Source organism: Schistocerca piceifrons, chromosome 1 (assembly GCF_021461385.2).
Source record: "Schistocerca piceifrons isolate TAMUIC-IGC-003096 chromosome 1, iqSchPice1.1, whole genome shotgun sequence".
Classification (NCBI taxonomy): Eukaryota; Metazoa; Arthropoda; class Insecta; order Orthoptera; family Acrididae; genus Schistocerca; species Schistocerca piceifrons.
In genome coordinates, this window is record NC_060138.1 from 285,880,018 (window position 1) to 285,899,302 (window position 19,285).

The following is a 19,285-nucleotide window of genomic DNA, read 5'->3' on the forward strand; positions in this document are numbered from 1 at the left end:
GTATTGAAGAAGTTGTGTACCAGGATTTGCATGCTGAATAACTTCCCCATACTCATTCTACTAAATGTCTACAGATAGTTTTAAGAATAAGATAAAACACCAACACATTTTTTCAAGTAATGGAAAACAATCAAAAAACTTACCTCTAACCATCTTCATCCAGTCCACATTGTAACTCTCTACATCAGCTCGATCAGTTAAGACACGGTTTTTCCCTAGAATGCTCTCAAAGAAACTAATATGCCCTGGACTGAGCTTACTAAAATTTCCTCTTCTGACATCTGGGTACCTTTCTGAAGTCAGTTCAACAGATTGTGCAGCTTTGGTAGAGAGATGCCTTGTCTGGCTCACTGAAATGACCCTGCTGGGAGAGCTGCGCACCAACAAGAAGCGAGCAGCCATCTGGATATGCATGGTGGCCTGACAATAAACAAGAAAAAAAATCAGTCAAGATTACAGAAGATATAAATGAAGTAATATGCCAATATTTACATGTCATATCTAGGTTGGATTACACAATATGGTCTCTACATAACAAGTTTATATATATATAAAAACAAAGATGATGTGACTTACCAAACGAAAGTGCTGGCACGTCGATACACACACAAACAAACACAAACATACACACAAAATTCAAGCTTTTGCAACAAACTGTTGCCTCATCAGGAAAGAGGGAAGGAGAGGGAAAGATGAAAGGAAGTGGGTTTTAAGGGAGAGGGTAAGGAGTCATTCCAATCCCGGGAGCAGAAAGACTTACCTTAGGGGGAAAAAGGACGGGTATACACTCGCACGCGCACACACACACACACACACACACACACACACACATCCATCAACACATATACAGACACAAGCAGACATGGTCTTTAAATATGTCTGCTTGTGTCTTTATATGTGTTGATGGATATGTGTGTGTGTGCGCGCGCGAGTGTATACCCGTCCTTTTTTCCCCCTAAGGTAAGTCTTTCCGCTCCCGGGATTGGAATGACTCCTTACCCTCTCCCTTGAAACCCACTTCCTTTCGTCTTTCCTGATGAGGCAACAGTTTGTTGCGAAAGCTTTTATTTTGTGTGTATGTATGTGTCTGTCTGTGTTTCTATCGACCTGCCAGTGCTTTCGTATGGTAAGTCACATCATCTTTGTTTATAAATATATTTTTCCCGCGTGGAATGTTTCCTTGTATTATATATATAAAAAACAAAGATGATGTGACTTACCGAACGAAAGCGCTGGCAGGTCGATAGACACACAAACAAACACAAACACACACACAAAATTCAAGCTTTCGCAACAAACTGTTGCCTCATCAGGAAAGAGGGGAAGGAGAGGGAAAGACGAAAGGATGTAGGTTTTAAGGGAGAGGGTAAGGAGTCATTCCAATCCCGGGAGCGGAAAGACTTACCTTGGGGGAAAAAAGGACAGGTACACACTCGCACACACACACATATATATATATAAACACAGATGATGTGACTTACCGAACGAAAGTGCTGGCAGGTCGATAAGCACACACACAAACACAAACATACACACAAAATTCAAGCTTTCGCAACAAACTGATGCCTCATCAGGAAAGACGAAAGGATGTGGGTTTTAAGGGAGAGGGTAAGGAGTCATTCCAATCCTGGGAGCGGATGTCTGCTTGTGTCTGTATATGTGTGGATGGATATGTGGATATGTGTGTGTGTGCGCGCGCGAGTGTATACCTGTCCTTTTTTCCCCCTAAGGTAAGTCTTTCCGCTCCCGGGATTGGAATGACTCCTTACCCTCTCCCTTAAAACCCACATCCTTTCGTCTTTCCCTCTCCTTCCCTCTTTCCTGATGAGGCAACAGTTTGTTGCGAAAGCTTGAATTTTGTGTGTTTGTTTGTGTGTCTATCGACCTGCCAGCACTTTCGTTCGGTAAGTCACCTCATCTTTGTTTTTATATATAATTTTTCCCACGTGGAATGTTTCCCTCTATTTTTTTTTATATATATATATATATATATATATATATATATATATATATATATATATATATATATATATATATATATATAATAAATAAAGTAATGAGTTAGAAGCATATTAGCTATCTAACCATAATTATTCTGAACTGAATTTTATTTGATTCTTCATAATAAACATTGTGCACAGTAATTGTATGTGCAATACAGGACATATCAAAAACAGAAAACATTCATTATTATGAACTTCCTAATTATTTTGATTGTACAATCATCATCGATTGTAAACAATAATACATAAAAATTTAATGTAATAAGCACTTTCTAACATTGTAAAATCCCTTTTCCACCATATAATATTTGAGTTCCTTTATAAAGTTAGTGTCATGCACACTAACATGCAGGTTTTTAGGCTGATTTCTTGGTAACTTGATATGCAGGTACTGAAGTCATTCTTCAAGCATTTTAAATTTGTGAGGTGTACTTCTATATATTCATGAAGCACTTCATACATTGTTCTTCCTCTGTATGTTGTGAGTTTGTACACTGGCATTAATAATTCACTCCAAACTACGTGCATTGTTTTACAGCATGTCAACATATTAGTTTCTACCTTTTGTTTAATGTAAGTATAAACATAAAACTTTTTTTTAAATAATAGTCTGGATTTTTAAACAATAAAACAGCAAAAGAACTGTGACCATGTCAATTACAATAGACAGAGTACAGATCCAGCAAAATCATTTGTGGTTTTGACTCTTTGTGGAAAGATATTTCTAAACAAGATTATGTAGTAATTACTGGGAAAAGACGGGCATGAATAATGTCAATCATGCAGCTGAATCTAACATCAGCCACACTGCTGATAATGCCCTTCACACTAATGTGATGACTGTCACTCTATCAGCAATATGACAATCCTTGGACAAAGCACTCTGTTGAACACATAAATACAGAGCTCAAGGAGTTGCTCAGCAGGATGGGGATAATCACACATGAATATGATGGATTTATTGCCCTTCAAATGACACACAGTATAGTCTGCACCTGAATATTTTCAGTATGCGGTTACTTGTATGGTCCAATCCCAATGATTTCCAATATTACTATTAGGTCTTTTTAGGATAAATGTTTCTCTTGGACAGAATACAAGAGCTTTATTCAGTTCTTAGGACTAGTTCTAATCAAGACAGAGGTGTACCACCAACGGATGTCCTTAGTTTGTGTAGCAATGAAGAACAAAACTATGTTTTATATGATAAAATATATGGAGCAGATTGTGTGTAAAACATAGAACACTGTACAATAGGGACCACAGCTCCAAACTCACGCATGGAGTGCAATCATGCTTGTTCATGTGGCAGCCATAATGTTATGCAACTGTATACAAAAAATTTTTACATTTTCATAATCATCTGATTCAGCGAGTTCTGAGGAAAGGAAATTTAAGGAAACTGCACCATCCGAGGATACTGTGATAACAGGAAGATCTGGTCGGGAAAGATGTACAAGGGAACTAGCATGTACAGGAACAATGATAATCCTTATTGTTGTTTCAGTAGATATGTCATTAACTGTCTTCTGAAGCTGGAGATGTTATTCAATTCTCTAAGGGTTCTGCTACTGAGAAGGATTTCAAGAAAGTGGCTGAACAATGGAGTGGGACGGAAAGGATTTTGCTCTGATGTGAAGGGGTGTTTGCACCATGTTGTTCCAGTAAGAGCATTAAGGTCAAGGAATGATATGGGGGACAGTGTTCATTAATAAGACATAGAGAAGATAGAGGGTATGGAAAAATCTATTCTTGTCTGTGGGCAGCCAGGATTGCTGAACATATAATGATGAAATACTATCAAAAAGTCAGATATCACAGATATACTGAACACAGGCAATCACAATCAGGAACTGTGAGCTTTCCTGGCTAAAGCCTCTCAGGATATATCACTGTAATCAATAATTATAAGTATTTGTACAAGTTTCTTTTTCAGGTCAAGATGGAATAGTTTTTTATATTTTTGTAGGGCATGGAGAGATGCTTACATTTTCTTGCACATTGAAGTTAAAAGCTCTGTCCAACTGAAATTTTCATCTGTTATTGCTCGTAGACTCTCTACCGAAGGAGACAAGTTAATCTTTGTCCAATTTAGGGTTAAAGATGGTGGGGATTCCTGATATTTTGCGCTAATGAGCATAGAATGATCAAACACTACATCTTGGGTTTTGGATGGGATGAGCTTTAACCCTATATTCTGCACCTATTTTGATACTGCATAAAGGCTGGTATTAAGATTCTTAATAGCCATCTTCAAGTTCATCGGTTTTGCACTTAGATACAATTGGAGGTCATCAGTGTACATTTGGTATTTGCAGTATGACAAAGCTGATGACACATTTACATACAGTGAAAAGGATATAGGTCTTAATACCGAACCAGGGGGGATATCTGTTGCTACCTTCCTCCAAGAGAACACAGAGGCAGGTGCATTGACAGTTTAGAAACAGTTGCTCCATTTCACGGTCCCCGCTGAAGCTGTATAAGTAACCCCGGAGGAAATGCATGGCTCATTGTCATTTTGTTGCAGCTGGCCAACCAGTTAGTGCCAGATCTTCGCAGTGTATTATGTTGTGCAGTTAACAATAAGCATGAATATGAGCCTTGGATACGTGCAGACAAACATTCAGAGATTGTGAAAAAATTGATTTAGAGATTTTTTCCAGGAAAAAGATATACTGGTATCAAATGTTAGCCTCCCTTTCTCTAACCTTTTGTTGTAACTGTACTTGGTCCATAATAAAGGGAAACGGTTCATAGTGATGTAATAATATATTTAGGAAGGAATAATATATTTAGAAGGTCAAACATAGTGAGATCTCTAACAGAATGACCTCATTAGTGCCAGCCAGCACAGATTCTGAAAACATTTACCATGTGAAACCCAACTCTCACTTTTCTTTTCTCACATAGCATTCTGAAAGCTGGATCAAGACAGTCATGTAGATGCAGTATTTCCTGATTTCCAAAAAGCATTTGACTCAGTACCACACCTACGCTTATTGTCAAAAGAATGATCATATGGAGTATCAAGTGAAATTTGTGGCTGGATTAAGGACGTTTTCATAGGGAGGATGCAGCATGTTATCTTGGATGGAGAGTCATTGCCAGATCAGTATGTTGGGACTCTTGTTGTTCATATTTTATATTAATGATCTTGCAGACAATATTAATAGCAACATCAGGCCTTTTGCAAATGATGCCGTTATCTATAATGAAGAACTATCTGTAAGAAGTGGCATAAATATTCAGTCACATCATGACAAGATTTCGAAGTGGTGCAAAGATTGGCAACTTGCTTTAAATGTTCAAAAATGTAAAATTGTGCACTTCACAAAATGAAAACACATAGTATCCTATGACAATAATATCAATGAATCACTGTTGGAAGCAGCCAACTCATACACATACCTGGGTATAACGCTTTATAGGCTTATGAAATGGAAAGATCACAGGGGCTCAATCGTGGGTAAAGCAGGTGGTAGATTTCAGTTTATTGGTCAAATATTGGGGAAGTGCAATCAATCTACAAAGGGGCATTAAATCCACCTGTCTACTCTGACCCATGATGTCATCGATATGGTGTAAACGGCTAGTTCCAGCATATATAATATGTGGACAGTGACATCAGTACTGAGACATGCCAATGAAAATGTGAACAAGAATAAAAATGGCACTTTAATGTCTCACCCCAAATATAGAATGAAACTAATGGGACAATCATGAAAAGCTGGGGGTCTTGGCTGGGGACACGCTAAATATACAATTAAAAAAAACATTGCATCATCCTAAAACAAACAATATAAAAAACTTAAATTACAATATTCTGCTACACCACCACAACCACAGCAATCACACATTTCCCTTGACCTATATAGATCAACCGCGACTATTAATATCAACTAAAACCAGACACATTCAGAGTCACTTGACTAAAATACAAACACAGAATTACACAAAAAGTTATTGGAAAACCAAAAAATAACTTCTTAAAGATGTAAAAATGAAGGATAAAAGTAATATGTAAGTAAAACAGCATCTCTGATGACCAATCTACATCTCTCTAACCAGGTCCGCCGCTGGAAAGATCACCAAATATTGTCATAGTGACATCCGACAAGCAAACTCTGGTCAACTTCATACTCTAAATGCATATATGACACTTCACATTGTCAGCAGTCAGGTTGAATTGCTGTATAAACCTTGTCATATCATCACCCAAAGAAACCCGGAGGGAATAACTTCAATTTTTCTGGCGTATTCTTCCCTAACGAAATACACTATTACATTTCGGTCCATAAACACACAACTATAATCGTACCTCACATAAACACATAACACCATCCCCCTCCCCTCCCCCCAACAATAAATCAAAATAACTGCTGACACATCATTCTCTTCCAACAACCTCACAGAAAGAACTTTGTGTGAAGTCAAATGACCGAATACCACACATAACACATCATCTTCAAACTGAACATTCACTGCAAGAGCACACCACCAAATACAACAGGCCATCAACAAACACACAAAAACAGTGCCACGATGACATCATAACATTTCCATCACATGTGCCAAAGCAAATGGTGGAATCGCACACTTCCCTTGGCCCCCTACAAAAGAGATTGCTTACCAATCACTTGTGCGACTGATTCTGGAATATTGCTCAAGTGTGTGGGACCCGTACCAAATAGGGCTAACAGGGGTTATTGAACATATACAGAGAAGGGCAGCCCAAATGGTCACAGGTTTGTTTAATCTGCAGGAGGGTGTCACAGAGGTACTGAAGGAACTGAACTGGAAGACTCTTGAAGATAGGCGTAAACTGTCCTGAGAAGGCCTGTTAACAAAGTTTCAAGAACCAGCTTTAAAGCTTATTCTACAATCCCCTAAGTATCGCTGTCACATTGGGATCATGAGGATGAGATCAGAATAATTACTGCAAGCACAGAGGCTTTGAAACAATCATTCTACCTGCACGCCATACATGAATGGTTTGGGAAGAAACCCTAATAACTGGTACAATGGGACGTACCTTCTTCCATGCACCTTGTGGTGGTTTGTAGAGTATAGATGTAGATGCATGTCCAAAATAGTGTAAGTGAATCAGCATTTATAATTATGTGAAACTGTACTTTTCCTTGATGGGGATTCAACATTGTTGACGTTTAACCATCACGGTGAAATAAACCAGTTATGGAAGGGATGTATGTATGCAGGATGATTTTGATAAATGCGGATAAGCTTCAGGAAACAACCCTTGAAAGGATAAGGGGCAAGGAAAGTCATATAGACATAGGGTCATAAATGTAGTCCAAGGGAGTTACAGCCACTTGAAGGTGGAGATAAAGGATCTTTGAGAGTATAGGTTTCAATAAGTGAAAACATACATGAGAAAACACCAGGCAAGTGGGAATGTTCTTTCTGCATTAGTGTTTTACTGGTAAGGTGGCAGTGACCCACTGGTACCGGTTTGATGTCAGTTTGTGGTTGGGAATTATTGGCAACCAACTTGGGCTACTAGAAAAGATGGTGCTCCAGCTAACTTCCCCATTTTAGAGCAGAGGCATCTCAAGAGCACCTACCCCAGCCACACATAGAGGCTGAAGCAATACTGATGGCTTGTTGCCCCATACCAATAAAACATTACTACAGACAGGATGTTCCTAACTGCCTTCCGTGTTCTCATGTGTGCTTTCTATGATTTAAACATACACTGTCCAAGATATTTTCTTTCTACTTTCGACTGGATGAAGCTCCGCTGGTACACATTTATGATCATATGCTAAAAACGAACATTTTTGCTCTTTATCTTATAGTTTGTCTATGAAAGTTATTTCAAAATTTTTGGGGCATGCTGCCAGGACACAATTATTTCTGCTCCCAATATTTTGGCTAGAAGGTTCTCAACTAAACTACTGAAAGAGAAAATAATTTCATCTATATGCATACTTGAAAATAGGTCATTATGAAATATTCTACCCACTGGGAAACTTGAACAATCATATTTTCAATTGTGACACTTCTGTGTTCAGTGCCATATACTTGACCAAGGAAAGTCTGACAACTTTCTAGATCAGTTTAGAATACTTTGAAGGCTGCGTATAACTTGCAAATTTCAGATATGAATTCCAAGACTGGGAAAATATGATTTGTAAGAATCTACAGAAAAACATAAATCCACAGAAAATCATGTGTTATCAATGGTTAGAAAGCTGTAATGTATTTCACATTCAAAGTAATTACATGGACCACCTCTATAATATTTTTAAAGAGAATCATAGTCGACCAGTATACATATTCACATTCACTTGAACTTATACCAGTAAAATGCAGGTTGCAATTTTGTCCGCAATCAATCGTTCGTAAAAAATAACCATTTGTATGATACATAAAATGTTCACATAGTTTTGTATTATTTCGCTTGACTTGTCATATATTGATAGTACACTCTTTGTGCAACATATAATCAACAGGACCAAATAAAAAATCAAATCACACTACTTCCAGTATGGTAACGTGTCCTAAAACTGATACAGCAAAAATTTTCCAAATACTGGTACACCCAGTTTATTCATAAGAGAACCGTACTTATCACAAATGTTCCTACTATTATTTATGCCGCCGTTCTTTGGTAATGACCAGCCATATTTTGTTTTTTTCCATTATAAACTCAGCACTGAGATAAAAAAATAATTTAGTCAGTCACCATTTTTCACATCGAAAATAAATGTGCACACAGTTCTACAACATTTGCCACAATCTTGGAAATATTGATTCTTTACCCACCAAATTTGGATTACATAGACAGAAAGATGTGCTCTGTCTGTTGGGCTAATCATTACCTTCACATTTATTATATGGAGTTAATTAATAAACAGTCAATATTATCCCTAAATATGATACACTCCAATCCCAAAATATGATACAGCAGTTTCCTAAAAGTGGTACACTCTTTGTTTTTTTAATCATGCCATTCTGTTCACTGAAATGTGTGTTACTTGCTGCAATTGGCAATAATGCAGCAGTTGTGCTGTATTTCTTGCTATTGTTGTTAGGGCAATAATGCAGCAGTTGTTGTGCTTTATTTCATGCTACTGTTGATATTAGTGCAGCAAAAGCAGCAGCAGAGGATATGAAATGGGCTACAGTTTTGAGTTACTGGTGTACTGCTATTCCTCTCAGGTCTCTTTTACAGGTAGGCCTAAGTATAGGTTTCATCTAAAATAGGTCTCAACTGTTCTTAAATTTATTTTATGACAATATTATATAATATTAAATTGGAATATTTTGGGTCATGACAGGAACAGTATGGCATCTTCATATAAGAAAAAAGGAAGGCCATATAGTAAAGAAGATATTTCTTCAGCCATAAAAGAGGTGAAAGATGGAGCTTCACTCGGACAGGTAGCATTGAAATACAAAATGTTTCTGCACAGAAGGGTACATGATACTCACACAGGTGTGCAAGGTAGGAAAACAGACTTGACAGCAGATCAAGGAACAACTTTATCTAATCACTTGAAGACACTTGCTAAATGGGGATTTCCAGATCTGAACTGTTGCTGGTTGTTCAAGGCTTTGTGGAACAAAATGGTTTGACCACTCGTTTTAAAGATGGAAAACCTGGTTCAAAATGATTCAGACATTTCTGTTTGTAAAAGTCATTAACACCGAAGAAGCCGGAAGCTCTTGAAATGAATCGCAGAAAAGCTACAAGTGATCCTTTTATTATTTATGATTTCTATGATAAATTAGGAGCAATATTGGAAGAGCTGGACATCAAAGATAAACCAGCCAATATATGGAATTTGGATGAGACATACTTTTCAGCTGATCCTTCCAGGGTACAAGCTGTCGGAGGTATTGGTCAGAAGTTTTCCTGGGATATTCAGGGTTCTGGAAAAGACAATACAACAGTGCTTGCTTGTGTGTCAGCTGCAGGCAGGGCTCTTCCACCACTTATCATTTTTGAGGGGTGCACCTACGGAGCTCCTGGAAGGGAGCACGTGATTTATCTGGCACATTTTATTCAACTGCTGGTAATGGTTTCATGACGTCATTGAGCTACTTCGGTCATTTCTGTGACATTGTGAAAGAGAGACCTTTACTTCAATTGTTGGATGGTCACCTTAGTCATTTAGATCCCACAGTAACTGAAAAGCAAGGAATAAGAGAATTGCAGTCATGAAGCTGCCCCCATATACAACTGACCAGCTGCAACCTTTAGACAAGTGTTGCTTCAAGCCTTTTAACCATCGAAATCAGAATTTGTGGATCTTGTGTGTAAAGTATGGCCAGATGCAATGAAACCTAAAAACATAATACCAGGCTTGAAGAACACAGGATTCTGCCTCTATACCAGGTCATGGTATCCTGTTCATTGACTGGATCCTGAAAAATTACACACGTATAATATAAAAAAACTTGAACAAATTCACAAATATCAGTGAGCCAGACCTCAGTATTTCGGAAGAGAACACCCTGTTGCCTTGCTCTGATGGTGGTGAAGTTGAAGCTAGCGGTTCTGAAAAAATTAGTGTAACCCCTGTTTGCAGCAGTGAATCATCAGCAAGTTTTGAAAATTTACTCCTTCAGAGAAAAGTAATAACTTCAGAAGAATACAGCAAACTCATTGCTGAAAAAGAAAAGCCTCCAAACAACAAAGGATAAGGCCTAAGCCAAAAGCAGAAGACTAGGAAAGTTATGCCTAGAGCCAAAACAACTGCAAATACACAAACGAGTAGGCCTAAGGAGACTGATTCAGATTCCAACATCTCTTTGAAGAGTGATAACAGCCTTGATGATGTCGATCTGTTAGAATAATCCACACCAGATGCTATTGTAATGACTAATCCAGCACATGCAACTGAAGGAGATTATATTTTGGCTAAATTTCAAGGAGGGAAGAGAAATACTTACAGCTACAGATGTGTGTGCACCACTCAAAAAATATTAGAAAATGATCTTGAAGTTATGGCTCTAGAGTCTGTAGACAAGGAAAAAACAGTTTTTAAATTAAATGAAAAAGACATTTCTCTGATTAATAAGAGTGATGTGATAGGGGAATTGCCAATTCCTCATGTTGTTGCTGGTTTTGGAAATATCAGACGAGGAACCTGTTTTGTGTTTAACGGTCCTGTTGATGTTCATGGGGAAAAAAATAATAATAAAAACAAATTAAAAAAATAAGACAGTGATTCTCTTTTGTGCATTTGTAATTTTTGTATCAGTGTCAATATGTCAAGTATAATTGTAAACAGTTTCTACTCATTGTAGCTTAGCTTAGTAATGTCGAAAATAGAAGAAACAAATAAAGAAGTTTTTGCAGTTGAGCAGATAAAGAAGTTTTTGAAGCTGACACCGACATTCATTTCATGCCATAAATATCCTTAAAAAATCTGTGAAAGGAAACTCCCAGTTATACATATGCGTCATTTTTTGTGTGCTCTATCTCATTTTTAAGACCTCAGTCTAGTATCTTCATTGTACTTAGGAATACCTCATATTAAGATTTTCAGTCCAAAAAAATGATACAGTGTTTTATTTATTTTTGGTTTAGATTTGCAGCTCTAAAGAATTAAACACAGTGCCATTTTAAAGCAGCTACCATTGTCTTTTATATATTTTTTTTTCCTTTCTGGTACTCTTTTTCTTTAAAAAATGAAAACACATTTTGTGATTTTGTAACATATTTAGGGGACCTTACCCTAACTTAAGTCCTAAAGAAAAGTGAGATGCACTGTTATGATCAGTTATACAAAATGTTCACCAAAGTAATACAGCTACTGTGAACATGTGGAGATTCATTGATTGATTGAATGTCAATCTTAGGAATATCTGTCTACTTGATACATAAATCAAAACAAAACAAAAAATCATTGTGAGAAAGCCGAGTTTAAGGATTAGGTAAAAGACAAGGAAGTCTGGTTTCAACTGTTCACCTCCGGCATTCGTTTTAATTTGCACTTCCACCTAGTGACATTTCCATTTTTATCAGTGCTGGTTTGGAGGAATCGTGAATCCACCTTACCAACTGTGAGAAAAATTTGTCAGCTATGAACAACTGAGACAAGTAATAAGCCCTGTCTCAACTGTTACGTTAATATCTTTTCACTAATATAGTTATTATGTGAGAAAATAGCTTCGTGCGTATGACAGCTTCCACATATCTGCTCGGCGAGATACACACCCAAAATACTTTTTTTATGCTTTTGTTGTGCACCTACGTTTAAGTAATAGTGTTTGAAACAGCGTAGTTAATGCTGCACGTTGGTTATAAATGATTCTAGTTATGTGGGCGTCATTTATTAATAGTTGAAAAACACACAGTATTTTTCTATGTGGCAAGCAAACGCTAAATGAATTCTTTTTTAACTTGATTTTGTGAATACGAAACGTCATCCTAATATAATTTTCGGTGAAACGGCATGCAACAAAAATGTTTTTATGAAATCAGTCACCGCATTTCTTCTGAGCGTTATTTTTCTAAAGAGCAATGTACCGCTATTACATTAAGTTTCACTTGTGTTCAGCACCATACCTTTCGTATTCTTGCTACCCTGCTGGAGGACGAGCAGATATTATCACCTTTCTGTCATTAACACCTTTCACTTTGGCAACTGCCCGTTGTCTGAGAGTTGTTTATAAGCTATACTACAAGCCGATAACAAACGCACACATAACCTACTTTATTTTCCTACATATCCTTACATCCCAACACGCACGAGCGCTCTTTAACTTCTGCCTATTTGCGTAAAGTGTGGTTATCTCATTTTCAGCCTTGATACCGCATGTTACGTACAGTAGTTACGCAGGTTCGGTGGATCTGCCCCTAATGAGCATCACAGCATTCTGCTGAGAAAAACATATTTGAAGTGGTACTAAAATGACAGATGTAAGTCGAGTAGTCCTAGCCAGTGGCTAAACACCGTAGTGTTGCAGTGATTCTGGCAATGAAATTATAAAAAGCAAATTATGTTTCAGCCTTAATTTTTTCTGAGTATGAAGTTACATGATTTTCAAAGGGCAAGTAATATTATGTTTAATACCCTTTATTTCTATTTACTGCGCAGCTACGTAATAGTACTATTGGGAAAATTTTGTGTTGATACCTTCCTTTTCATAATGTTTCATCAAAACAGATTTTAGGGACACGTTTCATCGTTTGGAATTATACTCCCCAACATCTAAGTGCTAAATGATCGTATGCTTATAGTTACGAACAGAAAAAATAATTGGCTTCTCTCGAGGGGTTATAAGTCGTTTTTTGAGGGGAAACAGCTGTTGTATTCGTAGTGGCGAATACCGATATGTGCTTTTTGTCACTATAATGTAAGGAAGATATAAGAAAGACGAAAATACTTCGTGATTAACAAAGAGCAGCAGAACTCAACTGAGCCGAGAAGGTACAGTACAAAACTCCAGGTGTATTGTTTAGCTTTATCTCAGTTGTGTACTGTGTTTCAAAGCTGCGGTTATACTGAAGCCGTTTATTACACAGTACATGACAAGATATTTGGGCAAAAGGCGGAAAGCTCTCTCTTGATGTCAGCGAGAAGTGATTATACATCATGGGTGAATGATTTAGTATTCTTCTTCTTCATTCTTCACGCGATCAGGCCCAGAGGACCGCGCACCATCACAGTTAGAGCTCTCCATCCGTCTCTGTCTTCTGCTACCTGTCTCCAGTTTTCCGTGACTCCCAGCTGCAACAGGTCTTCTCTCACTCCATCGATCCACCTCTTTCTAGGTCTTCCCACTGGTCTGCTGCCTGACGGGATCCAGTCCATTGTGATTTTGGGCCATCTTGTTGCCTCCATTCTAACAACATGTCCAGCCCATTGCAGTCTTTTGCTTCTCATCACTCCCACGATGTTAGGCTCCTTGTACAGCTCTTCTAATTCAGTGTTATGGCGTCTTCTCCATTCTCCAGTAGTCTGATCTCTGACTGGTCCAAATATTTTCCTGAGGACTTTCCTTTCAAATGTTAGCAGTCGCTTAAGGTCTGACGAAGCCTATTTCATCTTGCATGACCAATGGCTAATAAAGAATCTTGAATCTTGAATCTTGAATCTTGTTTTCGAGTGCTCCAGGTTTGAGAACCATAAAGTACTACTGGCATTATTAATATCTTATACAACCGTAGCTTTAGTTGTTGCGAGACACTTCTACATTTTAATATAGGGTCTAGAGAGTGATAGTATTGGTTTCCCGCCTGTAGTCGTGCTTTTATCTCTGCTTCAGTTGATGTTACTTCTGTAAAAAATGATCCAAGGTATTTGAACTCTTTCACATGTTTATACCTGGTGTTGTTCACAATTAAATCTTGAGAGTTCTGGATCTTTCTTCCTATGGTCATATACTCTGTCTTTTCAGAGCTAATTTGTAGACCGATCCTAGCTGCTAATAACTCCAAGGTCTGGATACTTCTCTTCAGATCTTCTTGTGTGCATGCTAATAGTGCAATGTCGTCTGCATAGGCCAGATATGTAATGTGTTCATTACCAATTTGAATGCCCTTGATGGTTTGTCTGTTGAAATCCCGCATTACCTTCTCAAGTGCCAGGTTGAAGAGGACAGGTGATAGCCCATCTCCTTGGTGTAATCCTGTTACAACTTGGAAGCTTTCTGTCATTTGATTACCTACCTTATCCTTAAGTTTTGTGTCATTTAGGCATACCTCTACCAGTTTGACCAACTTCTTTGGTATACCAAACTCTGCCATAGTTCTAATCAGGCTAGGTCTATGTATACTGCCGTAAGCCTTCTTGAAGTCTACAAACAGCAGATGTATCTCTCGTCCGTATTCGTACATTTTTTCACAGACCTGTTTTAGGACAAAAATCTGGTCTGTGGTTGATCGCCCTGCCTGGAAACCTCCTTGGTATTCTCCAATTGTGTCTGTTGCTATAGGTTTTATTCGTTCTAATAGGCAGTTGGAGAAGATCTTATAACAGGTGTTGAGTAGCGCTATGCCCCTGTAGTTGTCACATACGGATTTGTCTTTCTTTTTATATATGGGGCATATCACAGCTACCTTCCATTCCTCTGGTATTTCATGTTTTACCCAAATTTGCTCGATTAGCTTGTGGATTTTGAAACAGAGGATTTCGTCTCCAGCCTTGAGAAGTTCAGCAGGAATACCATCCTCACTTGGACTTTTACCATTCTTAAGGTTTTTAATCTGGTTCCTTATCTCTTCAATGGTGGGTGGAGGATATTCTGGGTCTACTGTTACTGGTTCATCAATCTCAAGTAGTTCGGTTGGTTCATCAGAGTTTAGTAGTTCTCTGAAGTATTCCATCCATCTTCTTCCAATTTTTTGATCTTCTGTTAACATTCTTCCATTGGCATCTTTTATGAATCTGTGTTGATGGTATGTCCCTCCTTTAAAACTTTTCACTTTTCTATAAAGTTCTTTATACCTATTTCCATGAAAGTCTTGTTCAGCTTCCTCCATGATACTTTTAACATATTTTCTCTTTGCTTTCCGCAATGTGGCTTGGGTCTGCCGTCGTGTTTCTTCAAACTTCGCTTTTTCTTCTTCTTGCATATTGCTTTGTATCCACAGTAGTTTGGCCCGTTGTCTCTCCCTGATAGCTCCCTCACACTCCTCATTGAACCACACTCTTTTTCCCCTAGTTCGCTTTGGAATTACTTCTTGGGCTGTTTCTTTAATGGTCTCTGCAATCGCCTTCCAGTTCTGATCTACCACAGTATCTCCTTCCTCTTCATTCAAAGCCTCAAAAACGGTTTGTTAGTGCTATCTTGAAAGTTCTTCTTATATTATCTTCAGTCAGACTCTCATGGTCATATCGAGTGACTCTTTGCATTCTTTTGTGCTTCCTGGCTCTCCATATTGTTTTCATCCTTCCTCTGACAAGGAAGTGGTCTGATCCACATTCCGCACCTCTTGCCGTTCTAACATTTTGTATCCACTTCTTTATTCTCTTCTCTACAACTAGGTGGTCAATTTGGTTCACTGTTTTCCCATCTGGAGACACCCAGGTTCCTTTATATATTCTCTTCCTGTCGAAATCAGCACTACTTATAAACAAGCCTTTTGCAGTCGCAAAGCTAACCAGCCTAGTGCCGTTATCACTGCTCACATCATGTAAACTGTGCTTTCCGATGGTCCCCATGAAGGCTGCTTCTTTCCCTATTTTCGCATTAAAATCTCCAAGGATAATTTTGTAATGTTCACTTGGTACATTGTCTAAAACCGTTTCTAATTCCTCGTAGAAAATATCTTTTTTGATGTCATTGCTTTCTTCGGTTGAGGCATGACAATTTATATATGTGAGTTTGTGTTTTCCCGTGTCTATGGTTAGGAGTGAGATTCTGGGGTTGATTGATTTAAAATCTATGAGAGTGGTACAGAGTGATTTCTTCACTGCAAAACCAGTTCCTAGTGACTGGTTTGTTTCTGAGGCTCCATGGAATATGATATAGTTTTCCATTTCTGTAGCTCCGGTTTCTGTCCACCTTGTTTCTTGCAGGGCCAATAGATCAATTTGATACTTATCTGCCTCCCTTATTACACATTTTGCTGCCCCAGGTTGGTATAGGCTTCTGACATTCCAGGTCCCTAGTTATATTTCCTTCCATAGTCCTTGTTCTTGCTTAGGTCATTTTACAGAGATCAGTCCTATCCGAGGCTCTTCTGTGATGCTAGTACCGGTGATTATTTTTTCCAGGACGGGTTGGTAGCTCGTCGCCAACCCCCAACCTGGAGGACCAGGATTTTTCATTCGGGGTTTTCTCCTGTAGAAAGATTGGCTTCTCCACGCCTATAGAGGTCTTTCTGCCCTTTTGTACACGTACCAGGGAATGACAGGAAAAGGAAATGGTGAGGACAGGTTTGGGATAGGAAAGGGGAGCGATAGATCATTGTGGGACACACTTTGTCTGGCTCTTCCCCTTTGGCCTGTCTGGTATGGGTGACCCTGCTGGTAGCTACGCTACCGCCGGCATAGCCCTCCGGATCCGGAGCATGCAAACCTCCTCACCCGCACGGACAGTGCTACGTTAAGGCGGTGTCCCCTGAGGAGGAATGATTTAGTATTAGTTTTATTTTTATCTCAAGACTTGCTCGCTGTTTTGTGTACATAAATATATACACCTAATGTATACATGTATAGATATGAAAGTAATTATTTGATGCACTTTTGAATTGTTTAACTTTTAGCTACCTTTCATTTTATATTTAGCTGGCGTGTTCAATATCTTTTCAAAATATCTGTGGCTAAATAAATAAGTAAGAAACTTAACTAATAATGGTATTGCCAAGAGATATAGTGCGGAATCCTTAGGAAATGCAGTCTGAAACAAAGGAAGTAGGTTACAGTACACTTATTCGCCCACTGCTTGAATACTGCTCACCGGTGTGGGATCTGTGCCAGATGGGGTTGATAGAGGAAATAGAGAAGATCCAACAGAGAGCTGCGTGCTTCGTTACAGGATCTTTTAGTAATTGTGAAAGCATTATGGAGACGATAGATAAACTCCAGTGGAAGACTGTGCAAGAGAGACGCTCAGTAGCTCTTTGTTGAAGTTTCTAGAACATACCTTCACTGAGGAGTCAGGCAGTATATTGCTCCCTCCTACGTATATATCGTGAAGAGACCGTGAGGATAAAATCAGAGAGATTAGAGCCCACACAGATGCATACTGACAATCTTTCTTTCCATGAACAATACGAGACTGGAATAGAAGGGAGAACCGATAGAGGTACTCAAGGTGCCCTCCGCCACACACGGTCAGGTGGCTTGCGGATTATGGATGTAGATGTAGATGTAGACGCGTGCAGTGTGCCGTAGCGCCTCGCAGTTAGCGTCGCTTGCTGGTGTGTTGTGGGTCGCCACTTCAGACCCGTCTTCAGTTATTTGTTATTTAGAATTTATAGTTCCTGGAAGGCTCTTGAAATGTCCCATGTTTGTACATTCTGGAATACTCGACTTTTATATAAATACCAGCAATCTGGAATATTCGCTGTTTGCTGTGCTCACCAACTGGGAGGACCAAGCGAGGTGGCACAGTGGTTAGCATATTGGACTCGCATTCGGGAGGGCGACAGTCCAAACCCGTGTCTGGCCATCCTGATTTAGGTTCTCCGTGATTTGACGTTGTAGATAAAATTTCTGTTTCAGAAAAGAACGAAGTGATTCTGTATGTATAGGGCTGCATCGTTTCCCAGTGATGCTGGACCCTGTTCTTCAATTGTTATTCTGCCAAGCGGACTTGCTGCAGATTGTTGTCATATGTTTTCTTCAATTTGGCTTGGAAGTTATCCCAGTTACTGAGCTTCCTTCGTTGTTATCGAACCACTGCTTGGCTGTGCAGTCCATGTAAAAGTACACATTTACCATACACATAATGTTATTCCACCTTTTGTATTAGATGTATTAATTGAATCCTTTCAGCCATTTAATAGGGTCCTAACAAGCATCTCCAGACAACACTGATGGATGCCTAATGTACAGCTGAAAACTGTTGGCTTGGAATCCATTGGTCTATTGAATATACAGACAGTGGAAACGATATACTGCTTGTATTCCAGTTTCAGTATAGGGGATAGCTATTACAATGCAAAACTGAAGCCACAGTGACGCACTGCAGATGTTTTGAAGTAGCTGGTGTCTCCCCCACGTGAAATCACCACTGACAGCACGGCAGGGGCTCTCATAGCACAAACTGCAGCACACTGTGCTGTAGCACTGTCTAGGACTGATCTCTTATGACGAAACTTGGCTTGACACGGTATCCAATTGCATGATACCCACTTCTAACATAACCTACCTTGCATGACCTATCACAGTCAGCAAGACATCCGCTACTGCTCTTACTACCCGACCTAGCTATCGCAGTGGTTTTTTTCCGTTGGCACTTGCCTTGGCACTTTTTTCCCTCTGCCCTTCAAACCGCTACCCTTTGTTCGACTTTCGACCCAATCTATCTCCAGATGAGCTTGTATAAATGGTTAACCTTAACCAGACGTACGCAAACATCGCAGTGCCCACATCCTGCGACACCTCACTTTAGTGAACACTAACCCTTATGCAGAGATGGCAGTAGACCTTTTGAGCTGCCCATCATGAAAAATCCGACCACACAGTCGGCAAGACTCAGCGGAGGAGCGCCTCTGAAAGTGTCCAGTGCAGTCCTGGACGAAATGTCAGGAACACAAGAGTTCCTTGTATCACAACTTCACATCCTTAAAAGTTTACCAGCAGAAGTTGATAGAATCACACACTTGATGAAAGTGGTCACAGAGAATATAC

At 39.0% G+C, this 19,285-nt stretch overlaps 1 protein-coding gene across 3 annotated transcripts in view; it reads right to left on the reverse strand.

Annotated features, from left to right (window-relative positions):
• LOC124790907 (D-2-hydroxyglutarate dehydrogenase, mitochondrial) overlaps window positions 1-12,826 on the reverse strand; it is a 72,760-nt gene extending 59,934 nt beyond the window's left edge. For 2 of the 3 annotated variants that reach the window (XM_047257820.1, XM_047257819.1), the window contains exons 1-2: window positions 12,547-12,801; window positions 144-420 (exon numbers count right to left, since the gene is read on the reverse strand). In XM_047257820.1, the coding sequence (XP_047113776.1) occupies window positions 144-414 (271 nt within the window). In that variant the 5' untranslated portion in view covers window positions 415-420; window positions 12,547-12,801. The other variant, XM_047257821.1, reaches the window with a different exon arrangement.
• Window positions 12,827-19,285: the final 6,459 nt, after the last annotated feature.